Genomic DNA, 22,956 nt, shown 5'->3' on the forward strand with positions numbered 1-22,956 from the left:
CATTTCTCAGATTTTAAAAATGCTAGCTTTTTGTCATCTTTGCTCCAGATCATTCATTCCTACTTAAAGTGCTGCTGCAAGAACTGTTACCAGGCCATGGTGAAACAAAGAACAAAACTGAGAGGGCATCTTACTTTTTAAAACTAAAATTGTACTTTCTCAGCATCTAACTTGGACCTGTTCATGAGTATTTATATATGTGTGTATATGTGTATGCACACTCACTGTCACCCAGGCTGGAGTGCAGTGGCGTGATCTCGGCTCACTGCAACCTTCATTTTGGGCCAGAATGAAGTCAGCTACACCACGGAGCTCACAGTTGAGAAGAAATCTCTCACAATACTTTGCTGATGAAGGAAGCTGTGTGCTGATTTACATTCTGACACGAGCATCTTACTGTTGCTGGTCCAGGTGTCACGTGCATTTTGTGGACTGCACTGATTAGTAACTCTGCTCTAGATCTGGTTTTGTTCTTATAAAGTTGATGGTTACAGTTGAAGCCTGTATATATTCATTCCACTAAGATCCCATTATCCTCTTTCCCCTCCATGTTAACTAGTGTATTGAAGTTGGCGTGTATTCTTCCAGGCCATACTGTATTTGCACGAGCTCACTAGCAATATAGAGTATTATTTTGTGTTAGTGGAATCCTACTGTGTATAGCCTTCTGAAGCTAAATTTGTTTTGTATAACATGATTTTCAAGATTTCTCTATTTTTTTTTAATTAAAAAAAATTTTTTTTTGAGACAGAGTCTTCCTTTGTCACCCAGGCTGGAGTGCAGTGACATGATCTCGACTTACTGTAATCTCTGCTTCCTGGGCTCAAGCAATCCTCCTGTCTCAGCCTCCCCAGTAGCTGGGACTACAGGCATGTGCCACCACACCTGGCTAACTTTTGTATTTTTTTTTTTTTTTTGTAGAGACAGGGTCTCTCTATGTTGCCCAGGCTGGTCTCAAACTCCTGAGCTCAAGCAGTCGCCCACCTTGGCCTCCTAAAGTGCCGCTATTACAGGCATGAGCCACCGCCTCTGGCCAAGACTTGGCTATTTTGATATATGTAGATCTACTGTACAGTATTGCTTTAGGGGACCAGACCACATTACATGTATCTGTCCTCCTAATGTTGATGGACATTTGGGTTGTTTCTAGGTTTTTGCAAATACAAATGACACTACAGTGCATGTTCTTAGAAGCCCCCACTGTGCACACAAGTGGAAATTTATCCAGGGGAGTTTTCGGAGGAGAGTTGCTGAGTCAAAGGTGAAGTGATGTCTTCATTCACAAAATCTAATTAGTATATTAACCAAACTTAGCTATATTCTACAGCTTTTCAGGTAAATGGGGAGTAGGAAAGAATAAGCCAGGGGTCCTGAACCCCCAGGCCAGGGACCGGTACTAATCCCTGTGGCCTGTTAGGAACTAGTCCGCACAGCAGGAGGTGAGCAGCCTGTGAGCGAGCATTACCACCTGAGCTCCGCCTCCTGTCAGATCAGCAGTAGCCTTAGATTCTCATAGGAGCGGGAACCCCATTGTGAACTGCGCATATGGGAGATCTAGGTTGCATGCTTCTTATGAGAATCTCACTAATGTCTGATGCTCTGACATGGAACAGTTTCATCCTGAAACCATCCCCTCTTCTGTCCCCCCATCTCACAGAAAAATTGTCTTCTATAAAACCTGGTGCCAAAAATGTTGGGGACCACTACTATAAGTCAATTATTAATAAATTTGATTTCCTGAACCCAATTGAGAGCTACTGGTTGGTTGTTCATCTCTCGAAGGGTTAACTCAAAGTCTGTTCACAGTGGAAGAAATGATCTGGCAGATTGGGGGAAGTGACTCCTCTTTGTGTCTTGGATGTGGGGCAGGGACCAGCAGGGAGAAGCCAGCCCTTCAATAAGTTTCCTTCTTTTTATGTAAACTAGAAAAAGTTCACAGACTTAGTCTGGGAGGGAGATAAAACTGGGTATTGCTGTCTCTTGTGTTTTTTGGTCTAAGAAAATTCCGTGGTTCAAAACTTGGCCAGTCTTCTCTGCTGGGTTTCTCAGCAGGCCTTCCTGTAGTGGCTGGGCTGCTGCTCAGTGTTAGATGATGGAAGCTTCTTTCAGCCATCTAGCTGATGCTTTCTTTGAAGAACTATTCAGGGAAGAAGTGGGCCCAGGTTCCATTTGAGGGAGACATCAGGGGCATGTCCCCTGCTGGCCTGGTGGGAGCCTGAGAAGGCTCTAGCGGCCAGCGTCCTGAGTGTTGCCACCACGCAGCCTGCAGGCAAGTCAGCCTTCAGTCTCAAATCAACTGGTAACTGAGACGGTGTTCAGTGTGCTTGATGCACTTTGTTTCATAGCTTTCTCAGTAATCTTCAGCAAAGAGTAACATGTTTTGAACATTCTTTAGAAAACACGTGGTGTGGCATGGTGGCTCACACCTGTAATCACAACACTTTGGGAGGCCGAGGTGGGTGGGTTGCTTGAGCCCAGGAGTTCAAGAACAGCTTGGGCAACATGGTGAAACTCTGTTTCTACAGAAAAATTGGCATGCACCTGTAGTCACAGATATTTGGGAGGTTGAGGTGGGAGGATCACTTGAACCCAGGAGGTTGAGGCTGCAGTGAACCATGATTGCACCACTGTACTTCAGCCTGGGCAACAGAGTGAGACCCTGTCTCAAAAACAAAAAAAAAAAAAAGAAAAGAAAAAAGAAAACAACAAGTAGAAGGTAACTTGATGAGAAAAAAAACTATCAAAGAAAAAAGTAAGAGATGAAAAGCCTTCAAATATGGAGCTCTTCTAAGGCTGTTGAAGAAGGCTGTGGCATGACCGCTCCCTCATACTGTGTGCCAAGTTGAATTATGGTTGGGGAAAAGTCTGAGAGTGATTACTCCTATGACTAATGATTTGTTTCAGTGATTCAGGTGCCTGTTGGAGAAACAGTCTGTGTATAATTTGGTATATCTGAACCACTGTGCTCTGCCAGGTTATCAGAAAAAAACTTTTCACTGGTTCCTACCTGGGAAGTCACTGGTGTGTGGGATACACAGGCATGTGTTTGTGTTTGTAAAATATTCTTTTTTATTTTTATTTAATCAGCTGTCAAAGCTCGAAAAACAGCAGCAGAGGAAAGAAAAGACCAGAGCTAAGGGACCTTCTGAATCAAGCAAGGAAAGAAACACTCCCCGAAAAGAAGACCGCAGTGCCAGCAGCGGGGCCGAGGGCGACGTGTCCTCTGAACGGGAGCCGTAGCTCAGGAGGCAGAATTCGGGTAGGAGTTTCCCTGCTTGGCTTCATCTTCCCACATTTTGGGGAAGCAGCAATGAATAGGAGGGAATAGCTGCTGAGGCTGAATTCATTCATTTCACAGCATTCATCCATAGCTTCCTTAAATCTGCAGCCTTCCAGGATGGAGACAAAAGTTAGTGTGTTAGTCCGTTTTCACACTGCTGATAAAGACATACCTGAGACTGAGTAATTTATAAAGATAAAGAGGTTTAGTGGACTCGTAGTTCCACGTGGCTGGGGAGGCCTCACAATCATGGTTGCAGGCAAAGGCACTTCTTACATGGCGGCAGGCAAGAGAGTATAAGGGTCAAGCACTCCAGCCTGGTGACAGAGCAAGACTCCATCTCAAAAAAAAAAAAAAAAAAAAAAAAAAAAAAAAAAAAAAAAATCAAGTGAAAGGGGTTTCCCCTTATAAAACCATCAGCTCTTGTGAGACTTGTTCACTACCAAGAGAACAGTATGGGGGAAACTGCCCCCATGATTCAGTTACCTCCCACCAGGTCCCTCATCTTGAATTGTAGTTCCCATAATTTCCACGTGTGTGTTCCCACGTGGGAATTATGGGAGCTACAATTCAAGATGAGATTTGGGTGGGGATGCAGCCAAACCATATCAGTTAGCAAATAAGATTGTATTTTATTCATTGAGATGCAGGAGGGTGGCATACCACAGGCCTGGGGTGGAACCTGCTTGTGCCACCTTCTCTGGCTGCCTGTGCCTGTCCACAGCTGCTGCTGTGATTGCCTGTGCAGAGCACTCACTCACGGATACAGAATCCAGATGCAGATGCAGAGTCCACCTGCGCTCCCGCATCTCCCTTCCTGCTCTTAGCCACTCTAGGAAAGGGCACTGCCATCTCAGCGGCCTCCTCTCATTGCCACCTGTCCTGTGTTCTGAAATCCTTCACAGTGCCCTATGTGGCACTGCCAGTTTACTTTTCCTAAAATGGCATTTTATTCTTATCGTGGCTCACTGTAGCACAGAGTCCACCTCCCTGCCTCAACATCAGAGGCCTTGAAACTGTGATGCGGCCATCTGATGGCACTGTGCCTAGTTCCTCCCCCCAGGGAACCTGTTTATTTTGCCAAGCACTGGGCCAACTACTGGGTGCAGATTTGAGGGACCCAGGACCTGTCACGGGGAGGTCACAGGTTCAAGGAGAAGCATAGGAACAGTTACAGCAAGGTGCGTGTGGCAGGAGTGTGAACAGGCGTGGGGTGGAGATGGGAGGTCAGGGGAGGCCCCTCAGAGGCCTGGGACCAGATCTGGAAGGACAGGTGGCAGTGGGGAGGGAGATGAGGGGCAAGGGCCGGGGAGAGCTGCCTGAGCCAAGAGAATAGCAGTGCAAATGCTGTCTGGAGGTTGTGGAGCAAGGACAGGAGAGTTTGGGAATGGAGGAATTGCAGAAGGGTGGGAGTGTTGAGTGCCAAGTGGAGTGGGAGGGCAGGGAGCATCTCTGAAGTTAGAGAAATAGGAGGTCTAGATTGTATAGGGTCTGGTATGCAACCCTGAGGAATTTGGATTTTATCCTGGGGCGGGAGAGACCTCTGAAAGGTTTTAAGTGTTCAAATGACATCATCCGATACAAAGTTTAAAAACAGCACTCGAGCAGCTTTGGGGAGTGAGGCTGGAAGCAGATAGGCCCATTAGGAGGTGATTGCAGAAGTCCAGAGAAGAAATTATAGTAGGAACAGAGGGGAAAGAGTGGGATTGAAAGATGTAAAGGAAATAGAATCATTTCAACTTGGTGACTGATGAGATTGGAAGAGGAGACATCCAGAAGGATGAGGGAGGAAGATGGGGGTTGCTGACGGTACCTATTTTGGGTGTGTTGTGTTTGAGGTGCCCGTTGGCAGCCAATGGTGTTGCCAGTGGTCTGTTGAGTCTGTGGCTTTACAGCTGGGGAGCCAGGTCTCGGACATACAGTTTGGAGCCTTCAGCTCACAGACTGTGGTTAAAACCAAGTTAGGAGACAGAATTCACCCAGGAGACACCAAATTATGATAGAAGAACATCCAGAAGGTGTTTTTCAGCCTTCTCTTTCTCTTCTGAAAGAGAGCAAGGGTCAGAAGTGTACCTATGAAATGGCTTTTAGGATCCACAATACCAGGAAGTGAGATATATTAGGCCAGGTGTGGTGGCTTACACCTGTAATCCTAGCACTTTGGGAGGTTGAAGCAAGAGGATCACTTGAACCCAAGAGTTTGAGACCAGCCTGGGCAACATGGTGAGACCCCCATCTCTTAAAAAAAAAAAATTAGCTGAGCATGGTGGCGCTTGCCTATCATCCTAGCTACTCAAAAAGCTGAGGTGGGAGGATTGCTTGAGTTTGGGAGTTGGAGGCTGCAGTGAGCCATGATTGCAGCACTGCACTCCAGCCTGGGTGACAGAGTGAGACCCTGACTCTTAAAAATAAAATTTAGAAAAGATACATTAGTAATAATTGGGCACAGTGGCACCAGCTCCCAAATGGATACACAGACGAGAGGAACAGAATGGAGAGCTCAGGAAGGGTGAATTGTTGGTTCATAGACAGTTTTAGGGGAGGGGACTGGACAGTGAGTCCTGTTGTCCTCTTAACTGTTCCCTCATCACTGTGTTTTCCTGCTAGTGTTGTGCAGGGAGACAACAGCACTGTGGTGACCAGCCTTGGCTTATGTATCTCACGTATGCATGGGACACTGAAGGGTGTCCCCTCGGAGGGAAGGGACGTCACATAAAACTTCCACTCCCACTCCTCCAAAACTTCATGATAATTCACTTTTGTTAGTGGTCACTTTTGGCACCACAAATATTGCTGGTGCTTCTGATTTATGATCTGTCCAGAAATCCTTAATCCAAAGAGGTGAAATGTGCTAAGTGAAGACAGGGCACAGAGTGGCCCTTTAAGATACTTTTTCAGTTGTGCTAGTTAAATGGGTCAAGCAGTAATTCAGAAACTCATCGAGGTCTTCTTTCCATCCTGCTAACTTTTGGGTGACAGTGAGTAAGTTCTGTGGTTTTTCTTCTATTGGAGGAAAACTCATCTCCCTCAGCAGTGCTTTGTGGAAGGCAGGCAGGTAGAAGTCGTGGTGCCTGGAACTGGCCCCAGCAGCCTGGGCAGGGCGGGGGTGGGCCCGTTCCCTCCCCGCCATGTTTCTGTGTTTTCTCAGGCTTCCCTGGATCACAGGGAAGCATGACAGAGAGAGCATCCCAGCGCTGCTCCTGTTCCTTGAATGAAAGGTGCAGGGACTGGTTACTGGTTAGGCCAAGTTTTAGTAGTTACTTGGTCCAGAAGCAAAACTCAGATTGGACACTCCAGTTTCCACTCCTGGGGTTCAGGGAAGCTTCCCAGCCTTAATGCTCAGGCATGGCCCATGTCTCTCCTTCCAGTTCTGTTGAAGACTGTACTCAATAGCCTTTCCTGCAGTGAATTGGGACCTTAACAACAGGTTCAAAACAACTTGGGCTGGGCATGGTGGCTCATGCCTGTAATCCCAGCACTTTGGGAGGCCCAGGCAGGTGGATCACGAGGTCAAGAGATCGAGACCATCTGGCCAATATGGTGAAACTCCGTCTCTACAAAGAATACAAAAAAAAAAAAAAAATTAGCTGGGCATGGTGATGCGCGCCTGTAGTCCCAGCTACTCAGAAGGCTGAGGCAGGAGAATCTCTTGAACCCAGGAGGTGGAGGTTGCAGTGAGCTGAGATCGCGCTACTGCACTCCAGCCTGGTGACCGAGCGAGACTCCATCTCAAAAACAAACAAACGAACGAACAAAACAAAACAAAAAAACAACTTGAATGTTCAGACTCCCATCATGAACTTAATGAATGGGAGAGGGAGAAACATACAAGCCCCTGTCTCCCAGCAACCAGACCCAGATTATCAAGCTTAAACACACTGGCACGCATACACACACACACACACACACACACACACACACACACACACACACACACACACACACACACACACACACACACACACACACACAAATACAAATTCACATATGCCTTGGAGGTTTGTATTTTCAAAACAGCTTAAAAAATTCAAATGCCACCTAGCTGATTCCTTCCTGGGTTGTATTATTAGCCTAATACATTTTATAAATTTAATGCCTTGATTTTTGCTTTATATCTGATCAGTGCTTTGAAAATCTTTGGTTTAATCTATGATGGGGTACTGAGTTTTGTTACTTTTAAAATTCGTGCAAAACATAACAACTTAAAGACTTCCATTTGCTTTAGATTTGGCCTCAGAGTAATTCCTGTAGAGAATACACCATGGATGTTAGTGTTCTGTGGCCCCTGGGTGTAGCCTGGGAGTAATTCTGCTAATTCTGTGGGCAAGAAAAACACCCTAGGGTCTCATGGGCAGATGAGGGGACAGATACTGCGTGTGTCACAGAATGTACAGGAGAACATGCTCATAGAAGGAAAACTGAGCACATAAAAAGAAGGGGGAGGAGGAGGGTGTGAACATTTCACATTTTTCCCCAACATCTAAGTTTACGAGGGGAATTCTCATGGACTCGTAGGTATCTACTTCTTGCTTCTCTCACGTTAATGACATTTAAAAAACGTATTTATTTCCTTCTCACGGTAGTGCAGATTAGGTAGCATAGAACTTGGGGTCAGTGGTGCTATTGTGAATTACCCAAATAGGGCCAGCCACAGAGGGGAGGCAGCAAGGGGAGCAGACCCCACGGGCAGTGTTTGGAAAGGAGGAGGCAGTTGTGTTTTTCCTTCCCCTTCCCTATAAGTCAAGTTCACTGCAGCCATGCCATCATGGGGCCCTTGGGAAGAGGCAGGCAAAAGAGGAGGAAGAGGGCAATGGAGGGAAGTTCCTGGCTGGCCTCAGCCTTCAGGTTAGGAGACTTAGTGGGAAGGAGCAGAGGGACAGATGGAAGGGAAGCTGAAGGCTCCTGGCATGTTCTGGCTGTGCTCCAGGCTGGGATCCTTGGAGTGGGGGAATGGGGGTTGGGTTGCAGGAAACCTGGAAGCCGTGACAGGGATTCTGGAGGGAGAGCAGTGCAGGTGGCTCCAGGGCTCCAGGAGGCAGCTGCAGCCCAGTGAGGTGGCAAGACACGGTCAGGCCTCAGGGCCTGTGAGAGTGCTGCCCAGCATCGCTGTGGGGTGGGGAAGGCTCCAGAGGGTGTTCTCTGCCTGGTGGAGGGTGTGGAGGAAAGCTGTGTTGGGCCTGTGGGCTGACTCTGGATCCTGGATAGAAGTGGTGAGGTGAGCCTGCTGCAGAGGCCATGAGGGGGCAGCTTCATTAGGAGGTTGGGGGTCATGGCCTCAGCTCTTCATAGCACTGACAGTCCCTCCAGGTCTCAGCTGTGACCTCCACTGCCCTCCTGGATGAGACTTGCAGGGGTCTGTCATTAATGAGACCTGAGACTGAGTGAGATATGCTGGTGAGAACTGAGACGAGGCCAGGTCAGCCAGAGAGGGCTTTGGGTCCCTGAGCCAGAGACACCAAACTTCAAGTAGCCCACCGTCCCTCAGTGGTGCAGTGTCAGGGCCCAGGTGCCGAGCTGCACCAGCTATCCTGCCACAGAGGACACTGAGGACCCAGAGTACTGTTGACATTAAGGTGAAATGGAGCCTCTGTATGCTCAGGAACCCCCCTATTGCTACTCAGCGCATGGAGGCTCATGAACAAGTTTAGATCGGCCCATGAAAAGACAGAGGCCACGTTTTGTTTATACCAATGTATATGGTACTGTCTGGGTTTTGGACAAAGTGCACAAGGAAAACCGTTTATTGATGGTTTACCATAGGCATCCGGTTGTTCTTCTTTACATCAGGGTCAGCAGTGACGGTGTCAGGCACGGACAGATGTCCAGGCAGGGAGGAGTCCTTCAGAGCTGCCCACAACTAGCCGAGGACCAGAGCGGGGCTGGGTGCTCTTGCTTCTGAGAATTTAGCCATGTTCCTTGATTTGAAGATCCTAAACGGAACCAGAACCAAGTGACAGCTGGTATTCCAATGATATATTTGGGGTTTTTTGTTGCGCGTGGGTTTTGTTGCCCCTTCTGATGAAATTTGTCATCCCAGTAGGCCACAAAATCACCACCAAATATTCAGATATCTGTGAGAGCTGGATTAAATGGTGACAGACAGAAGGTGACCCTGACATTTGTTTTGTTCCCCAGAACAACAGCAGCCCCCTCACTATGAAGGGAGTAGCACTTTTCATTTGCTTTTCTTTAAAAACAGAAAGAGCTCTAGGGAATCTGGCAGGCCCTAAGGGGAGCAGCTTTGAGTTTCCAAGGCACGAGAGAGAAAGAAAAGGCAAAAGAAAATTGAATGAGAAACTGCATGATCTTGGGCATATTTTTCTTTGAAAATGATTCAGAACCCTTCATGGTTCAGAGGACATTTCCAGGGCCTTGACATTTCTCTATCACATTGCAAATGTTGCTTCTTATTTTACCAAGTGGACATGAAACTGCTAAAATTAACTGTGTTTTTGTCCTCTGTCTCAATCCTTCAGGCTCTCTCACCTTGCTGGGAGGATTTGAGGTTTTCTATGAGGATGCAGCTCTATTATTTCTCCTTTCTGGCCACTGCTAAAGGCACTAGGGCCACCTCTCACTAAAAGAATGTGGTTTCTGATTTGATTGCAGGGTCAAGTATTGCCTCATTTGAGTATTGACTTAGCTGCTGTAATTAGGGTGTGAGAGGAGCGTGCTCCTGACCGACACCCCACATTTCTCTCCTCAAATGGCAACACACTTGAAACCAAACAAGGGAAGTGTTTCAGAAGCTGCCATCTGTTTGCTTTTTCAATGTGACCTTTGTCTGAATAGTAAGATGTGTCTAGGCTGAGCACACTTCTTCCTAATGAGCTACAGCAGCCGAGTGTGTGTGTGTGTGTGGGTGTGTGTTTTCTGTTGAAAAGGTATTCAATCCCTTTTCACTGTTCTTTTCACCATATAAGGTAGGACTCCTTTCATTCTCCGAGCTTCACTTTGCTTCCCTGTATCAACATTCGTACCACATTCTCACGTCCGTGTGCTGGTATTTCATGGTATAAAACTAGCTGTGTCTCTGGGTAGTGTTTTTATCTTTTTTTAACTTAAAACAATTTTTTTAGTGGTTGCCCTGGAGTTTACAATATACATTTTTAACTAGTCTAAGTCCACCTTGAATGACACTCTACCACTTCACTTGTAACAGGCACCTTATAACAACAGCGTATTCCCAGTGACATTGCTATCATTCATTTCACTTTACATATGCGATACTCACCTAATACATTGTCACTATCATTACCTTAAATAGTCTTTTTTTTTTTTTTTTTTGAGATAGAGTCTCATTCACTCTGTCGCCCAGGCTGGAGTGCAGTGGTGCAATCCCTGCTCACTGCATCCTCCACCTCCCAGGTTCAAGCGATTCTTGTGCCTTGGCCTCCTGAGTAGCTGAGATTAAAGGCATGCACCAACGTGCCTGGCTAATTTTTTGTAGAGATAGGGTTTTGCCATGTTGGCCAGGTTGCTTTCCAACTGCTGGCTGCAAGTGATCCACACATCTCAGCCTCCCAAAGTGCTGGGATTACAGGAGTGAGCCACCATGGCCGGCCTTTACTTTGTTTTTGAAGGATAATTTTGCTGGTATAGACTTCTAGACTTGTAGTTTTTGTTTTTTTTTTTGTTTGTTTTTTTATTTGCCTTTCTTTAAAAACAGAAAGAGCCCTAGGAGCCTCACAGCCCTAGAGGAGCAGCTTTGAGTTTCCAAGGCATGAGAGAGAAAGAAATATTTAAATATTTTCAATATTTAAATTTTTATTCCTCTCTCTCCTTGTTTGCAGTTTATGAGAAGTCCCCTGTAATTCTCATTCTTATTGCTCTATAGGTAAGGTGGGTTCTCCTCACCCCACCCCCAGCCCCCAGCTTCTTCAAAATTTTGTCTTTGGTTTTCCGCAGTTTGGATATGACATGCCTAGGTGTGGTTCTTGCTTGGTATTTTCTGAGCTTCTTGGATCTGTGATTTGATGTCTGTCATTAAGTTTGGAAAGTTCTTGACCATTAATACTTCAATAACCCTAGCTTCTTTCACAATTTCCTCTCTGTTCTCTCTTCTCCTTTTGGTATTCCAATTGTATAAATGGTACATCTTTTGCAATTGCTCTACAGTCTTGGATAGTCTGTTCTTTTTTTCCCATTCTTTTTCTCTTTGTTTTTGGTTGGGAAAGTTTGTAATGACCTATCTTTGAGCTCACTGATTCTTTCTTGGTTGTGTCCAGTTTATTCATGAGCCCATCAAAGGCATTCTTCATTTCTGTTACAGTGTTTCTGATTTCTATTATTTCCTTTTGTTTCTTTCTTGGAGTTTCCATCTCTCTGCTTACATTACCCATCTGTTCTTGCATATTGTTTACTTTTTCATTAGAGCCCTTAACATATTAACCATAATTTTAAAAAGTTCCCTGTCTGATAATTCCAACATCTGTGTCATAGTCCCAGTCTGATTCTGGGGATCTTTTTGGGTCCGCTGATCTTGAATCTGTAACTGTATGCCTTTCAATACATTTGGGACATTTTAAGTAATATCTATTCAAATATTTTTGTCTGCCCCATTCTTCTTCTTACCTGGAGGTTACTGTTCCCAAACCTTAAGTGTTATTCTGGTTTTTTGTTATCCATGAGGTTGGTTTGCTTCCTCACTGATGCAGAGTAGCATGTTATATTACTTTACCAGTAGTGGGGCTGGATTTTGTCTATGCCCAGGCTTCCACCTCCATTACCTTATTTATTAGAAAATAAATTGGCCATTACCCTATTTATTAGAAAATAACTGGCCATGATTAGTGATTCTGTCTATTGCTAAGGTGCAGAGCCAGGCTTACAAATAATTTAGAGTGTGCCATCTAATACAGTAGCTACTAACTACATGTGGCTATTTGGATGTAAATTACAATTAAATAAAATTTAAAATTCACTTTCTCAGTCACAGTAGCCATATTTCAAGTGCTCACTAGCTACATACAGCTAGTGGCTGCTATTCTATCATTGCAGAAAATTCAACTAAACAGCACCAACCTATAGGGATCAAGTTATGATTTTGATACTGTCATCTGAATCACTTTAAGTACTATAAGACTGACACTGGCCGGGTGTGGTGGCTCATGCCTGTAATCCCAGCACTTTGGGAGGCCGAGGCGGGTGGATCACCTGAGGTCAGGAGTTCAAGATCAGCCTGCCCAACATGGTGAAACCCCGTCTCTACAAAAAATACAAAAATTAGCTAGGTGTGGTAGTGTACGCCTGTAATCCTAGCTACTCAGGAGGCTGAGACAAGAGAATCGCTCGAACCAAGGAGGCAGAGGTTGCAGCGAACTGAGATCGCGCCACTGCACTCCAGCCTGGGCAATGAAGCGAGACTCTGTCTCAAAAAAAGAAAAAAAAAAAAGACATTGATATATATAAATAAGTACAATATACATGAGAAATAATAGATGGGAGAATAAGTTAAAGCCAAAAAATAAAAGCCAATTGCTGTCAAAGTTTGTTCCTACCACTTTCAGGTAACATCAATTTTTTCCCCATGCTTGTTTTATTGCATTGCATTAAGCTTTCCATTCGTAATTAGGAAATCATTCTTTTCATGTTCTATCTGTGAAGTCAGGACGATCAGCTCTCAAGCAAAGAAAGAGATTCTGATTCTGGGGATCTTTTGACACTTCAGTGGAGGGAGCTTGCTGGAATCTAACAGTGCTAGAAGGTCAGAGTGAAGCCTGCACTGATAACTTCCCAGCATCTCTCATGTTTTTGCATAGAACAGCCTTACCTTTCTAGGTAAATGAATTCTGATGCGATTACCAGCTAAGACCTGAAATAAATAGGTAAAAAAAAAAATCTTGTTCCTTTTAACAGTGATTTGGAGAACAGATCTGTGGCGTGTGTGTGTTCTAAGTCTAGTACTTGCATCCTGTGGTTGCTTAAATGGCCTGAAGCCAGAAGCAGGTCAGTTGGAAGTCAGTGTCTTTGAGGGATTCAGTGTTTAAGTGGGCTGTGAAAGGTTTCCTTTCTTCTGGTCCTGGGCTGGCCTCACTGGAGATGTTCCTCCCTGTCCCTGGTGGTTGACGGCAGTAAAAGAGAACTACTACAGCAGGTGGAGGAAACTGGTGGTTCCCCTAGCTTCTTTCATAAGACTATGAAATTGTGGTGCTAAGTTATCAGGCACCTCTTACTACTGCCTGTCAGGTGTCCCCAGCCTCCGGGTCATGTCTGTCCTCAGTAGCTCATGTGATGCACATACATTTGGAAATAGACAGCATCCCTTCAGTAGCTCTTAGAGGAAGACACATTACCCCTTATCCAGGGTTTCTGAATTTCAAGCCTCAATAGTCCACCCTTTTCTGGAGAACCATGTGTTTAGCTTAAACACATGGTTTAGCTTAAACAGAACTTCTGCTCAGCACTTCTAATTTGGCAGCTGGACCTCACCTTCCTCATTCAAGCTTCCAGCTATGTGAGCTGCATGTTCTCCAGCTACTCCAGGTTGGTGGCCAGGAACCTGGCTCCTGGGTTATTCTATAGTTCAAGAAATAGGAAGAGACATCTTTAGCAAGTGAGACTAGAAATAGAGAGCAACGTCTATTGACCAATCCATGTATTGTAGTGGGCGGTGGCTCTCAGCTGGAACAGTGTCCACTGCTGGCCAAAAATCTCTTGCGTGTAGTTTACAAATCACTCATGATACTAACATTGATCTTATGATTAGGCCAGCCCATTAGTGTTCCCAGTAGTAGCACAGTTAATTCTAAAGGCATACCTAATGGTTTGTCCTTCAGGTTAGATGCTTTATAAAGTTCTTATGCCTAGGAAGTTTACCTAAAAACTTTAAGAACCCATTGGCCAAAACCTCTCAGGATCCCTTCCAGTTCTGTGTTTCTCTAGTAGGGAACAGAAATTCCTAAATCATCTTTCTCATATAAAATTTCTTTTGAAAGCCATTTTTTTATTACAAAGGTAATGCTCACTCATAGAAAATATCAAAAATGCCAAAATACCCGAAGAAGAAAATAAAAGTCATCTGCCACCTTATCATTCTATGATGATGATGATTATTATTTTTTATTATACTTTAAGTTCTAGGGTACATGTGCACAACGTACAGGTTTGTTACATATGTATACATGCGCCATGTTGGTGTGCTGCACCTGTTAACTCGTCATTTAACATTAGGTATATCTCCTAATGCTATCCCTCCCCCCTCCCCCCACCCCACAACAGGCCCCAGTGTGTGATGTTCCCCATCCTGTGTCCATGTGTTCTCATTGTTCAGTTCCCACCTGTGAGTGAGAACATGCGGTGTTTGGTTTTTTTGTCCTTGCGATAATTTGCTGAGAATGATGGTTTCCAGCTTCATCCATGTCCCTACAAAGGACATGAACTCATCATTTTTTATGGCTGCATAGTAGTCCATGGTGTATATGTGCCACATTTTCTTAATCCAGTCTATCATTGTTGGACATTTGGGTTGGTTCCAAGTCTTTGCTACTGTGAATAGTGCGGCAATAAACATACGTGTGCATGTGTCTTTATAGCAGCATGTTTTATAATCCTTTGGGTATATACCCAGTAATGGGATGGCTGGGTCAAATGGTATTTCTAGTTCTAGATCCCTGTGGAATCGCCACACTGACTTCCACAATGGTTGAACTAGTTTACAGTCCCACCAACAGTGTAAAAGTGTTCCTATTTCTCCACATCCTCTCCAGCACCTGTTGTTTCCTGACTTTTGAATGATTGCCATTCTAACTGGTGTGAGATGGTATCTCATTGTGGTTTTGATTTGCATTTCTCTGATGCCCAGTGATGATGAACATTTTTTCATGTGTCTTTTGGCTGCATAAATGTCTTCTTTTGAGAAGTGTCTATTAATATCCTTCACCCACTTTTTGATGGGGTTGTTTGTTTTTTCTTGTAAATTTGTTTAAGTTCATTGTAGATTCTGGATATTAGCCCTTTGTCAGATGAGTAGATTGCAAAAATTTTCTCCCACTCAAACATTCAGACCCTCGTAGCATTGTTCTGGAATCCTATGTGAGGGACAAACATTCAGACCACAGCAGGAGTGTTCTGGAATCCTATGTAAGGGACAAACATTTAGACCACAGCAGCAATGTTCTGGAATCCTATGTGAGGGACAAACATTCACACCCTCGTAGCAGTGTTCTGGAATCTTATGTGAGGGGCAAACATTCAGACCATCATAGCAGTGTTCTGGAATCCTATCTGAGGGACAAACACTCAGAACCCAGCAGCATTGTTCTGGAATCCTATGTGAGGGACAAACATTCAGACGACAGCAGGATTCTTCTGGAATTCGAAGTGAGGGACAAACATTCAGACCACAGCAGCAGTGTTCTGTAATCCTATGTGAGGGACAGACATTCAGACCCTCGTAGCAGTGTTCTGGAATCCTATGTGAGGGACAAACATTCAGACCCTCGTAGCAGTGTTCTGGAATCCTATGTGAGGGGACAAATTCTCAGAACCCAGCAGCAGTGTTTTAGAATCCTATGTGAGGGAGAAACATTCAGACCACAGCAGGAGTGTCCTGGAATCCTATGTGAGGCACAAACATTTAGACCCATGTAGCAGTGTTCTGGAATCCTAAGTGAGGGACAAACACTCAGAACCCAAGAGCTGTGTTGTGCAATCCTATTTGACGGAGAATAATTCAGAACCTCGTAGCAGTGTTCTGGAATCCTATGTGATGGACAAACTTTCAGACCCTCGTAGCAGTGTTCTGGGATCCTATATGAGGGACAAACATTTAGACACACGTAGCAGTGTTCTGGAATTGTACGTGAGGGAGAAACACTCGGAACCCAGCAGCAGTGTTCTGGAATACTATCTGAGGGAGAAACATTCAGACCAGAGCAGGAGTGCTCTGGAATGCTATGTGAGGAACAGTCATTCAGAGCACATCTGGGGTGTTCGGGAGGTTTCAAAAATTTTCTCCCATTCTGTAGGTTGCCTGTTCACTCTGATGGTAGTTTCTCTTGCTGTGCAGAAGCTCTTTAGTTTAATTAGATCCCATTGGTCAATTTTGGCTTTTGTTGCCATTGCTTTTGGTGTTTTAGACATGAAGTCCTTGCCCATGCCTATGTCCTGAATGGCATTGCCTAGGTTTTCTTCTAGGGGTTTTATGGTTGTAGGTCTAACATGTAAGTCTTTAATCCATCTTGAATTAATTTTTGTATAAGGTGTAAGGAAGGGATCCAGTTTCAGCTTTCTACATATGGCTAGCCAGTTTTCCCAGCACCATTTATTAAATAGGGAATCCTTTCCCCATTTCTTGTTTTTGTCAGGTTTGTCAAAGATTAGATAGTTGTAGGTATGTGGCATTATTTCTGAGGCCTCTGTTCTGTTCCGTTGGTCTATATCTCAGTTTCGGTACCAGTACCATGCTGTTTTGTTTACTGTAGCCTTGTAGTACTGTTTGAAGTCAGGTAGCGTGATGCCTCCAGCTTTGTTCTTTTGGCTGAGGATTGACTTGGCCATGCGGGCTCTTTTTTGGTTCCAAATGAACTTTAAAGTAGTTTTTTTCCAATTCTGTGAAGAAAGTCATTGTTAGCTTGATGGGGATGGCATTGAATCTATAAATTACCTTGGTTAGTATGGCCATTTTCACGATATTGATTCTTCCTACCCATGAGCATGGAATGTTCTTTCATTTGTTTGTATCCTCTTTTATTTCATTGAGCAGTGGTTTGTAGTTCTCCTTGAAGAGGTCCTTCATATCCCTTGTAAGCTGGATTCCTAGGTATTTTATTCTCTTTGAAGCAATTGTGAATGGGGGTTCACTTGTGATTTGGCTCTCTGTTTGTCTGTTATTGGTGTATAAGAATGCTAGTGATTTTTGTACATTGATTTTGTATCCTGAGACTTTGCTAAAGTTGCTTATCAGCTTGAGGAGATTTTGGGGTGAGATGATGGGGTTTTCTAGATATACAATCATGTCATCTGCAAACAGGGACAATTTGACTTCCTCTATTCCTAATTGAATGCCCTTTATTTCCTTCTTCTGCCTGATTGCCCTGGCCAGAACTTCCAACACTATGTTGAATAGGAGTGGTGAGAGAAGGCATCCCTGTCTTGTGCCAGTTTTCAAAGGGAATGCTTCCAGTTTTTGTCTATTCAGTATGATATTGGCTGTGGGCTTGTCATAGATAGCTCTTATTATTTTGAGATGTGTCCCATCAATACCTAATTTATTGAGAGTTTTTAGCATGAAGCATTGTTGAATTTTGTCAAAAGCCTTTTCTGCATCTGTTGAGATAATCATGTGGTTTTTGTCTTTGGTTCTGTTTATGTGCTGGATTACGTTTATTGGTTTGTGTATGTTGAGCCAGCCTTGTGTCCCAGGGATGAAGCCCACTTGATCATGGTGGATAAGCTTTTTGATGTGCTGCTGGATTCGGTTTGCCAGTATTTTTTTGAGGATTTTTGCATCAATGTTCATCAAGAATATTGGTCTAAAATTCTCTTTTTTTGTTGTGTCTCTGTCAGGCTTTGGTATCAGGATGATGCTGGCCTCATAAATGAGTTAGGGAGGATTCCCTCTTTTTCTATTGATTGGACGAGTGTCAGAAGGAATGGTACCAGCTCCTCCTTGTACCTCTGGTAGAATTCAGCTGTGAATCCATCTGCTCCTGGACTTTTTTTGGTTGGTAAGCTATTGATTATTGCCTCAATTTCAGAGCCTGTTATTGGTCTATTCAGAGATTCAACTTCTTCCTGGTTTAGTCTTGGGAGGGTGTATGTGTCAAGGAATTTATCCATATCTTCTAGATTTTCTAGTTTATTTGCGTAGAGATGTTTATAGTATTCTCTGATGGTAGTTTGTATTTCTGTGGGATCAGTGGTGATATCCCCTTTATCATTTTTTATTGCATCTATTTGATTCTTCTCTCTTTTCTTCTTTATTAGTCTTGCTAGTGGTCTATCAATTTTGTTGATCTTTTCAAAAAACCAGCTCCTGGATTCATTAATTTTTTGAAGGGTTTTTTGTGTCTCTATTTCCTTCAGATCTGCTCTGATCTTAGTTATTTCTTGCCTTCTGCTAGCTTTTGAATGTGTTTGCTCTTGTTTATCTAGTTCTTTTAATTGTGATGTTAGGTTGTCAATTTTAGATCTTTCCTGCTTTCTCTTGTGGGCACTTAGTGCTGTAAATTTCCCTCTACACACTGCTTTAAATGTGTCTCAGAGATTCTGGTATGTTGTGTCTTTGTTCTCGTTGGTTTCAACGAACATCTTTATTTCTGCCTTCATTTCGTTATGTACCCAGTAGTCATTCAGGAGCAGGTTGTTCAGTTTCCATGTAGTTGAGCGGTTTTGAGTTTCTTAATCCTGAGTTCTAGTTTGATTGCACTGTGATCTGAGAGACAGTTTGTTATAATTTCTGTTCTTTTACATTTGCTGAGGAGTGCTTTACTTCCAGCTATGTGGTCAATTTTGGAATAGGTGTGGTGTGCTGCTGAAAAGAATGTATATTCTGTTGATGTGGGGTGGAGAGTTCTGTAGATGTCTATTAGGTCCACTTGGTGCAGAGCTGAGTTCGATTCCTGGATATCCTTGTTGACTTTCTGTCTCGTTGATCTGTCTAATGTTGACAGTGGGGTGTTAAAGTCTCCCATTATTATTGTGTGGGAGTCTAAGTCTCTTTGTAGGTCTCTAAGGACTTGCTCAATCTGGTTGCTCCTGTATTGGGTGCATATATATTTAGGATAGTTAGCTCTTCTTGTTGAAATGATCTCTTTACCATTATGTAATGGCCTTCTTTGTCTCTTTTGATCTTTGTTGGTTTAAAGTCTGTTTTATCAGAGACTAGGATTGCAACCCCTGCCTTTTTTTGTTTTCCATTTGCTTGGTAGATCTTCCTCCATCCTTTTATTTTGAGCCTATGTGTGTCTCTGCACATGAGATGGGTTTCCTGAATACAGCACACTGATGGGTCTTGAGTCTTTATCCAATTTGCCAGTCTGTGTCTTTTAATTGGAGCATTTAGTCCATTTACATTTAAGGTTAATATTGTTATGTGTGAATTTGATCCTGTCATTATGATGTTAGCTGGTTATTTTGCTCATTAGTTGATGCAGTTTCTTCCTAGCCTTGATGGTCTTTACATTTTGGCATGTTTTTGCAGTGGCTGGTACCTTTCTTCCTTTCCATGTTTAGTGCTTCCTTCAGAAGCTCTTTTAGGGCAGGCCTGGTGGTGACAAAATCTCTCAGCATTTACTTGTCTGTAAAGGATTTTATGTCTCCTTCACTTATGAATCTTAGTTTGGCTGGATATGAAATTCTGAGTTGAAAATTCTTTTCTTTAAGAATGCTGAATATTGGCCCCCACTCTCTTCTGGCTTGTAGAGTTTCTGCCGAGAGATCTGCTATTAGTCTGATGGGCTTCCCTTTGTGGGTAAGCCGACCTTTCTCTCTGGCTGCCCTTAACATTTTTTCCTTCATTTCAACTTTGGTGAATCTGACAATTATGTGTCTTGGAGTTGCTCTTCTCGAGGAGTATCTTTGTGGTGTTCTCTGTATTTCCTGAATTTGAATGTTGGCCTGCCTTGCTAGATTGGGGAAGTTCTCCTGTATAATATCCTGCAGAGTGTTTTCCAACTTGGTTCCATTCTCCCTGTGACTTTCAGATACACCAATCAGATATAGATTTGGTCTTTTCACATAGTCCCATATTTCTTGGAGGGTTTGTTCATTTCTTTTTATTCTTTTTTTCTCTGAACTTCTCTTCTTGCTTCATTTCATTCATTTGATCTTCCATCGCTGATACCCTTTCTTCCATTTGATCGAATTGGCTACTGAGGCTTATGCATTCGTCACATAGTTCTCCTGCCGTGGTTTTTAGCTCCATCAGGTCCTTCAAGGAGTTCTCTGCATTGGTTATTCTAGTTAGCCATTCATCTAATCTTTTTTCAGGGTTTTTATCTTCTTTGCCATGGGTTCGAACTTCCTCCTTTAGCTTGGAGTAGTTTGATCATCTGAAGCCTTCTTCTCTCAACTTGTCAAAGTCATTCTCTGTCCAGCTTTGTTGCATTGCTGGTGAGGAGCTGCATTCTTTTGGAGGAGGAGAGGCGCTCTGATTTTTAGAATTTTAAGTTTTTCTGCTCTGTGTTTTCCCCATCTTTATGGTTTTATCTACCTTTGGTCTTTGATGATGGTGACGTACAGATTGGGTTTTGGTGTGGATGTCCTTTCTGTTTGTTAGTTTTCCTTCTAACAGTCAGGACCCTCAGCTGCAGGTCTGTTGGAGTTTGTTGGAGGTCCACTCCAGACCCTGTTTGCCTGGGTATCAGCAGCGGAGGCTGCAGAACAGTGGATATTGGTGAACAGCAAATGTTGCTGCCTGATCGTTCCTCTGGAAGTTTTGTCTCAGTCAGGAGTACCTGGCCGTGTGAGGTGTCAGTCTGCCCCTACTGGGGGTTGCCTCCCAGTTACGCTACTTGGGGTTCAGGGACCCACTTGAGGAGGCAGTCTGTCCGTTCTCAGATCTCAAGCTGCATGCTGGGAGAACCACTACTCTCTTCAAAGCTGTCAGACAGGGACATTAAGTCTGCAGAGGTTTCTGCTGCCTTTTGTTTGGCTATGCCCTGCCCCCAGAGGTGGAGTCTACAGAGGCAGGCAGGCCTCCTTGAGCTGCAGTGGGCTCCACCCAGTTCGAGCTTCCCGGCCGCTTTGTTTACCTACTCAAGCCTCGGCAATGGTGGGCGCCCCTCCACCAGCCTCGCTGCCACCTTTCAATTTGATCTCAGACTGCTGTCCAAGCAATGAGTGAGGCTCTGTGGGTGTAGGACCCTCCGAGCCAGGCATGGGATATAATCTGGTGTGCCATTTGCTAAGACCGTTGGAAAAGCGCATTATTAGGGTGGGAGTGACCTGATTTTCCAGGTGCTGTCTGTCACCCCTTTCCTTGGCTAGGAAAGGGAATTCCCTGACCCCTTGAGCTTCGGCTCACGCTCGGTGTGCTGCACCTACTGTCCTGCATCCACTGTCCAACAATCCCCAGTGAGATAAACCCTTTACCTGAGTTGGAAATGCAGAAATCATTCGTCTTCTGCGTTGCTCACACTGGGAGCTGTAGAGTGGAGCTGTTCCTATTCGGCCATCTTGGCTCCACCTCCGATAATTATTATTAACATAATGCTTTGGAATAGTTTTTCTAAACAGGTAATTCTACATCTGTTTCTCTAACTTTACAAAGTTGGAGATGTACTGTATATATATAGTGTCACCTGTTTTTTATCATTTAACAGAATATCTTTAACATTTCTCTAGGTCATTCTTTTACTGTGAGCTTTATAATTTCCATCTGCACATCAAATATTTGAAGACTAAATTTATTATCCCAACGCACTGTAAATGTGGAATATTGTAGATTATTTAATTGAAGTAAATGTAAAAGAAAAATACATTCAACCAGGTTTCCAAAGCTCATCTTAAGTTCAAAAGCAAATATTTTAATCTATGCCAACAAGATGGAGTTTCTCAAAGGTCAGTGTGGGGAACAATTCCAGAATTTCAGTTATTGGTATTGAAGGTAGGAAAACAAGTATGAATAGTCCCCAGGTCCGTAATTTGGGTTAACATCATCCACACAATATAAGAACAAATCAGTTGTTTCTAATAGCTAAAAACTGAAAGTAATATGGTCCCCAGGAATGATGTTGTCTGTTCTCCACCCACTGGTTGTCTTTTAGAAAGCTCTTAGGAAGGTGTGCAGGACTCTTACAGGTGGGTTTGGGTGTACGAGGGTAGGCCTTGGGGATATGGTGGCAGACAGAGCCGCAGAGCATGGGCTAGCTGTGGTTCCAGCTTGCCTTTCTCATGTGTGCATAGGGACTTCGCTATCCAGCTGGGCAGGGGAATGAGGGCTGTTAGTCTATGGAAGCATCTGCTTGTGATACAACCCTTTCTTAAGAAGGTGGCCTGCACTGAGTGTATCAGGAAGCACATCCATGGAGGTGGCACTGCCATGGCATATTGACTCTTATTGAAATCTTTTGCTTTTACTGAAGTCCATCCAATTAGAATCTAGATCTGAGGGAATAGAAACTCCTCTGTTAGGCTTTAGATTTAGTTTAACTTTTGGATGACAAATGCATGCGTCATAGATCTCGGCCATACTAGCTGGTTTTTGTTATAGCCTCGGAATTACAAAAGGAAACCCTGAGACACTTGGACTTCTGTACCAAACAGCCAGGCATCCTTTGAGTAGTATTTAAAACGTCGCAAGACTAAGCATTTAGTTTACTCCCTGTCCCTGCATTTCCTTAAGCTCCCATCCCTCTACCTCCTTCATTGTTAAAAGGATTTGGAAATCATGCTTTTATATCTCTTTTCTAGGAATTTGTTCATTTCATCTATGTTGTCTAGTTTGTGAGTCGAAAGTTGCTTGTGATATATTCCTTTTATCTTTTTAATGTCTGTAATGTCTATACTGATGTTGCCTCTTTGATTCCTGATATTGATAATTTGTGTCTTCTCTCTTTTCTGGGTAAGTCTGACCAGAGACTTATCTATTTTATTGATCTTTTTATTTTTATTTTTTCTCTCTTGCCTTTTTGTGTTTGAAATTTCATCAGTTTCTGCTGCTTATTATTCTCTTCCTTCTCTGCTTGTTTTGGATTTACTTTGCTTTTATTCTTCAATTTCTTAAGGTAGAA

The 22,956-nt window shown here is 43.7% G+C and overlaps 1 protein-coding gene across 1 annotated transcript in view; it reads left to right on the forward strand.

The window, feature by feature from the left end:
• Positions 1 to 22,956, forward strand: part of DTD1 (D-aminoacyl-tRNA deacylase 1) — a 173,169-nt gene that overhangs the window by 149,231 nt on the left and 982 nt on the right. Inside the window, exon 5 of the mRNA XM_054468180.2 lies at positions 3,088 to 3,259. Coding sequence (XP_054324155.1) covers positions 3,088 to 3,240 — 153 coding nt within the window. The 3' untranslated portion in view covers positions 3,241 to 3,259. The remainder of the gene's footprint in view (positions 1 to 3,087; positions 3,260 to 22,956) is intronic.

This window comes from Pongo pygmaeus, chromosome 21 (genome assembly GCF_028885625.2).
Source record: "Pongo pygmaeus isolate AG05252 chromosome 21, NHGRI_mPonPyg2-v2.0_pri, whole genome shotgun sequence".
In the NCBI taxonomy this organism is placed as follows: domain Eukaryota; kingdom Metazoa; phylum Chordata; class Mammalia; order Primates; family Hominidae; genus Pongo; species Pongo pygmaeus.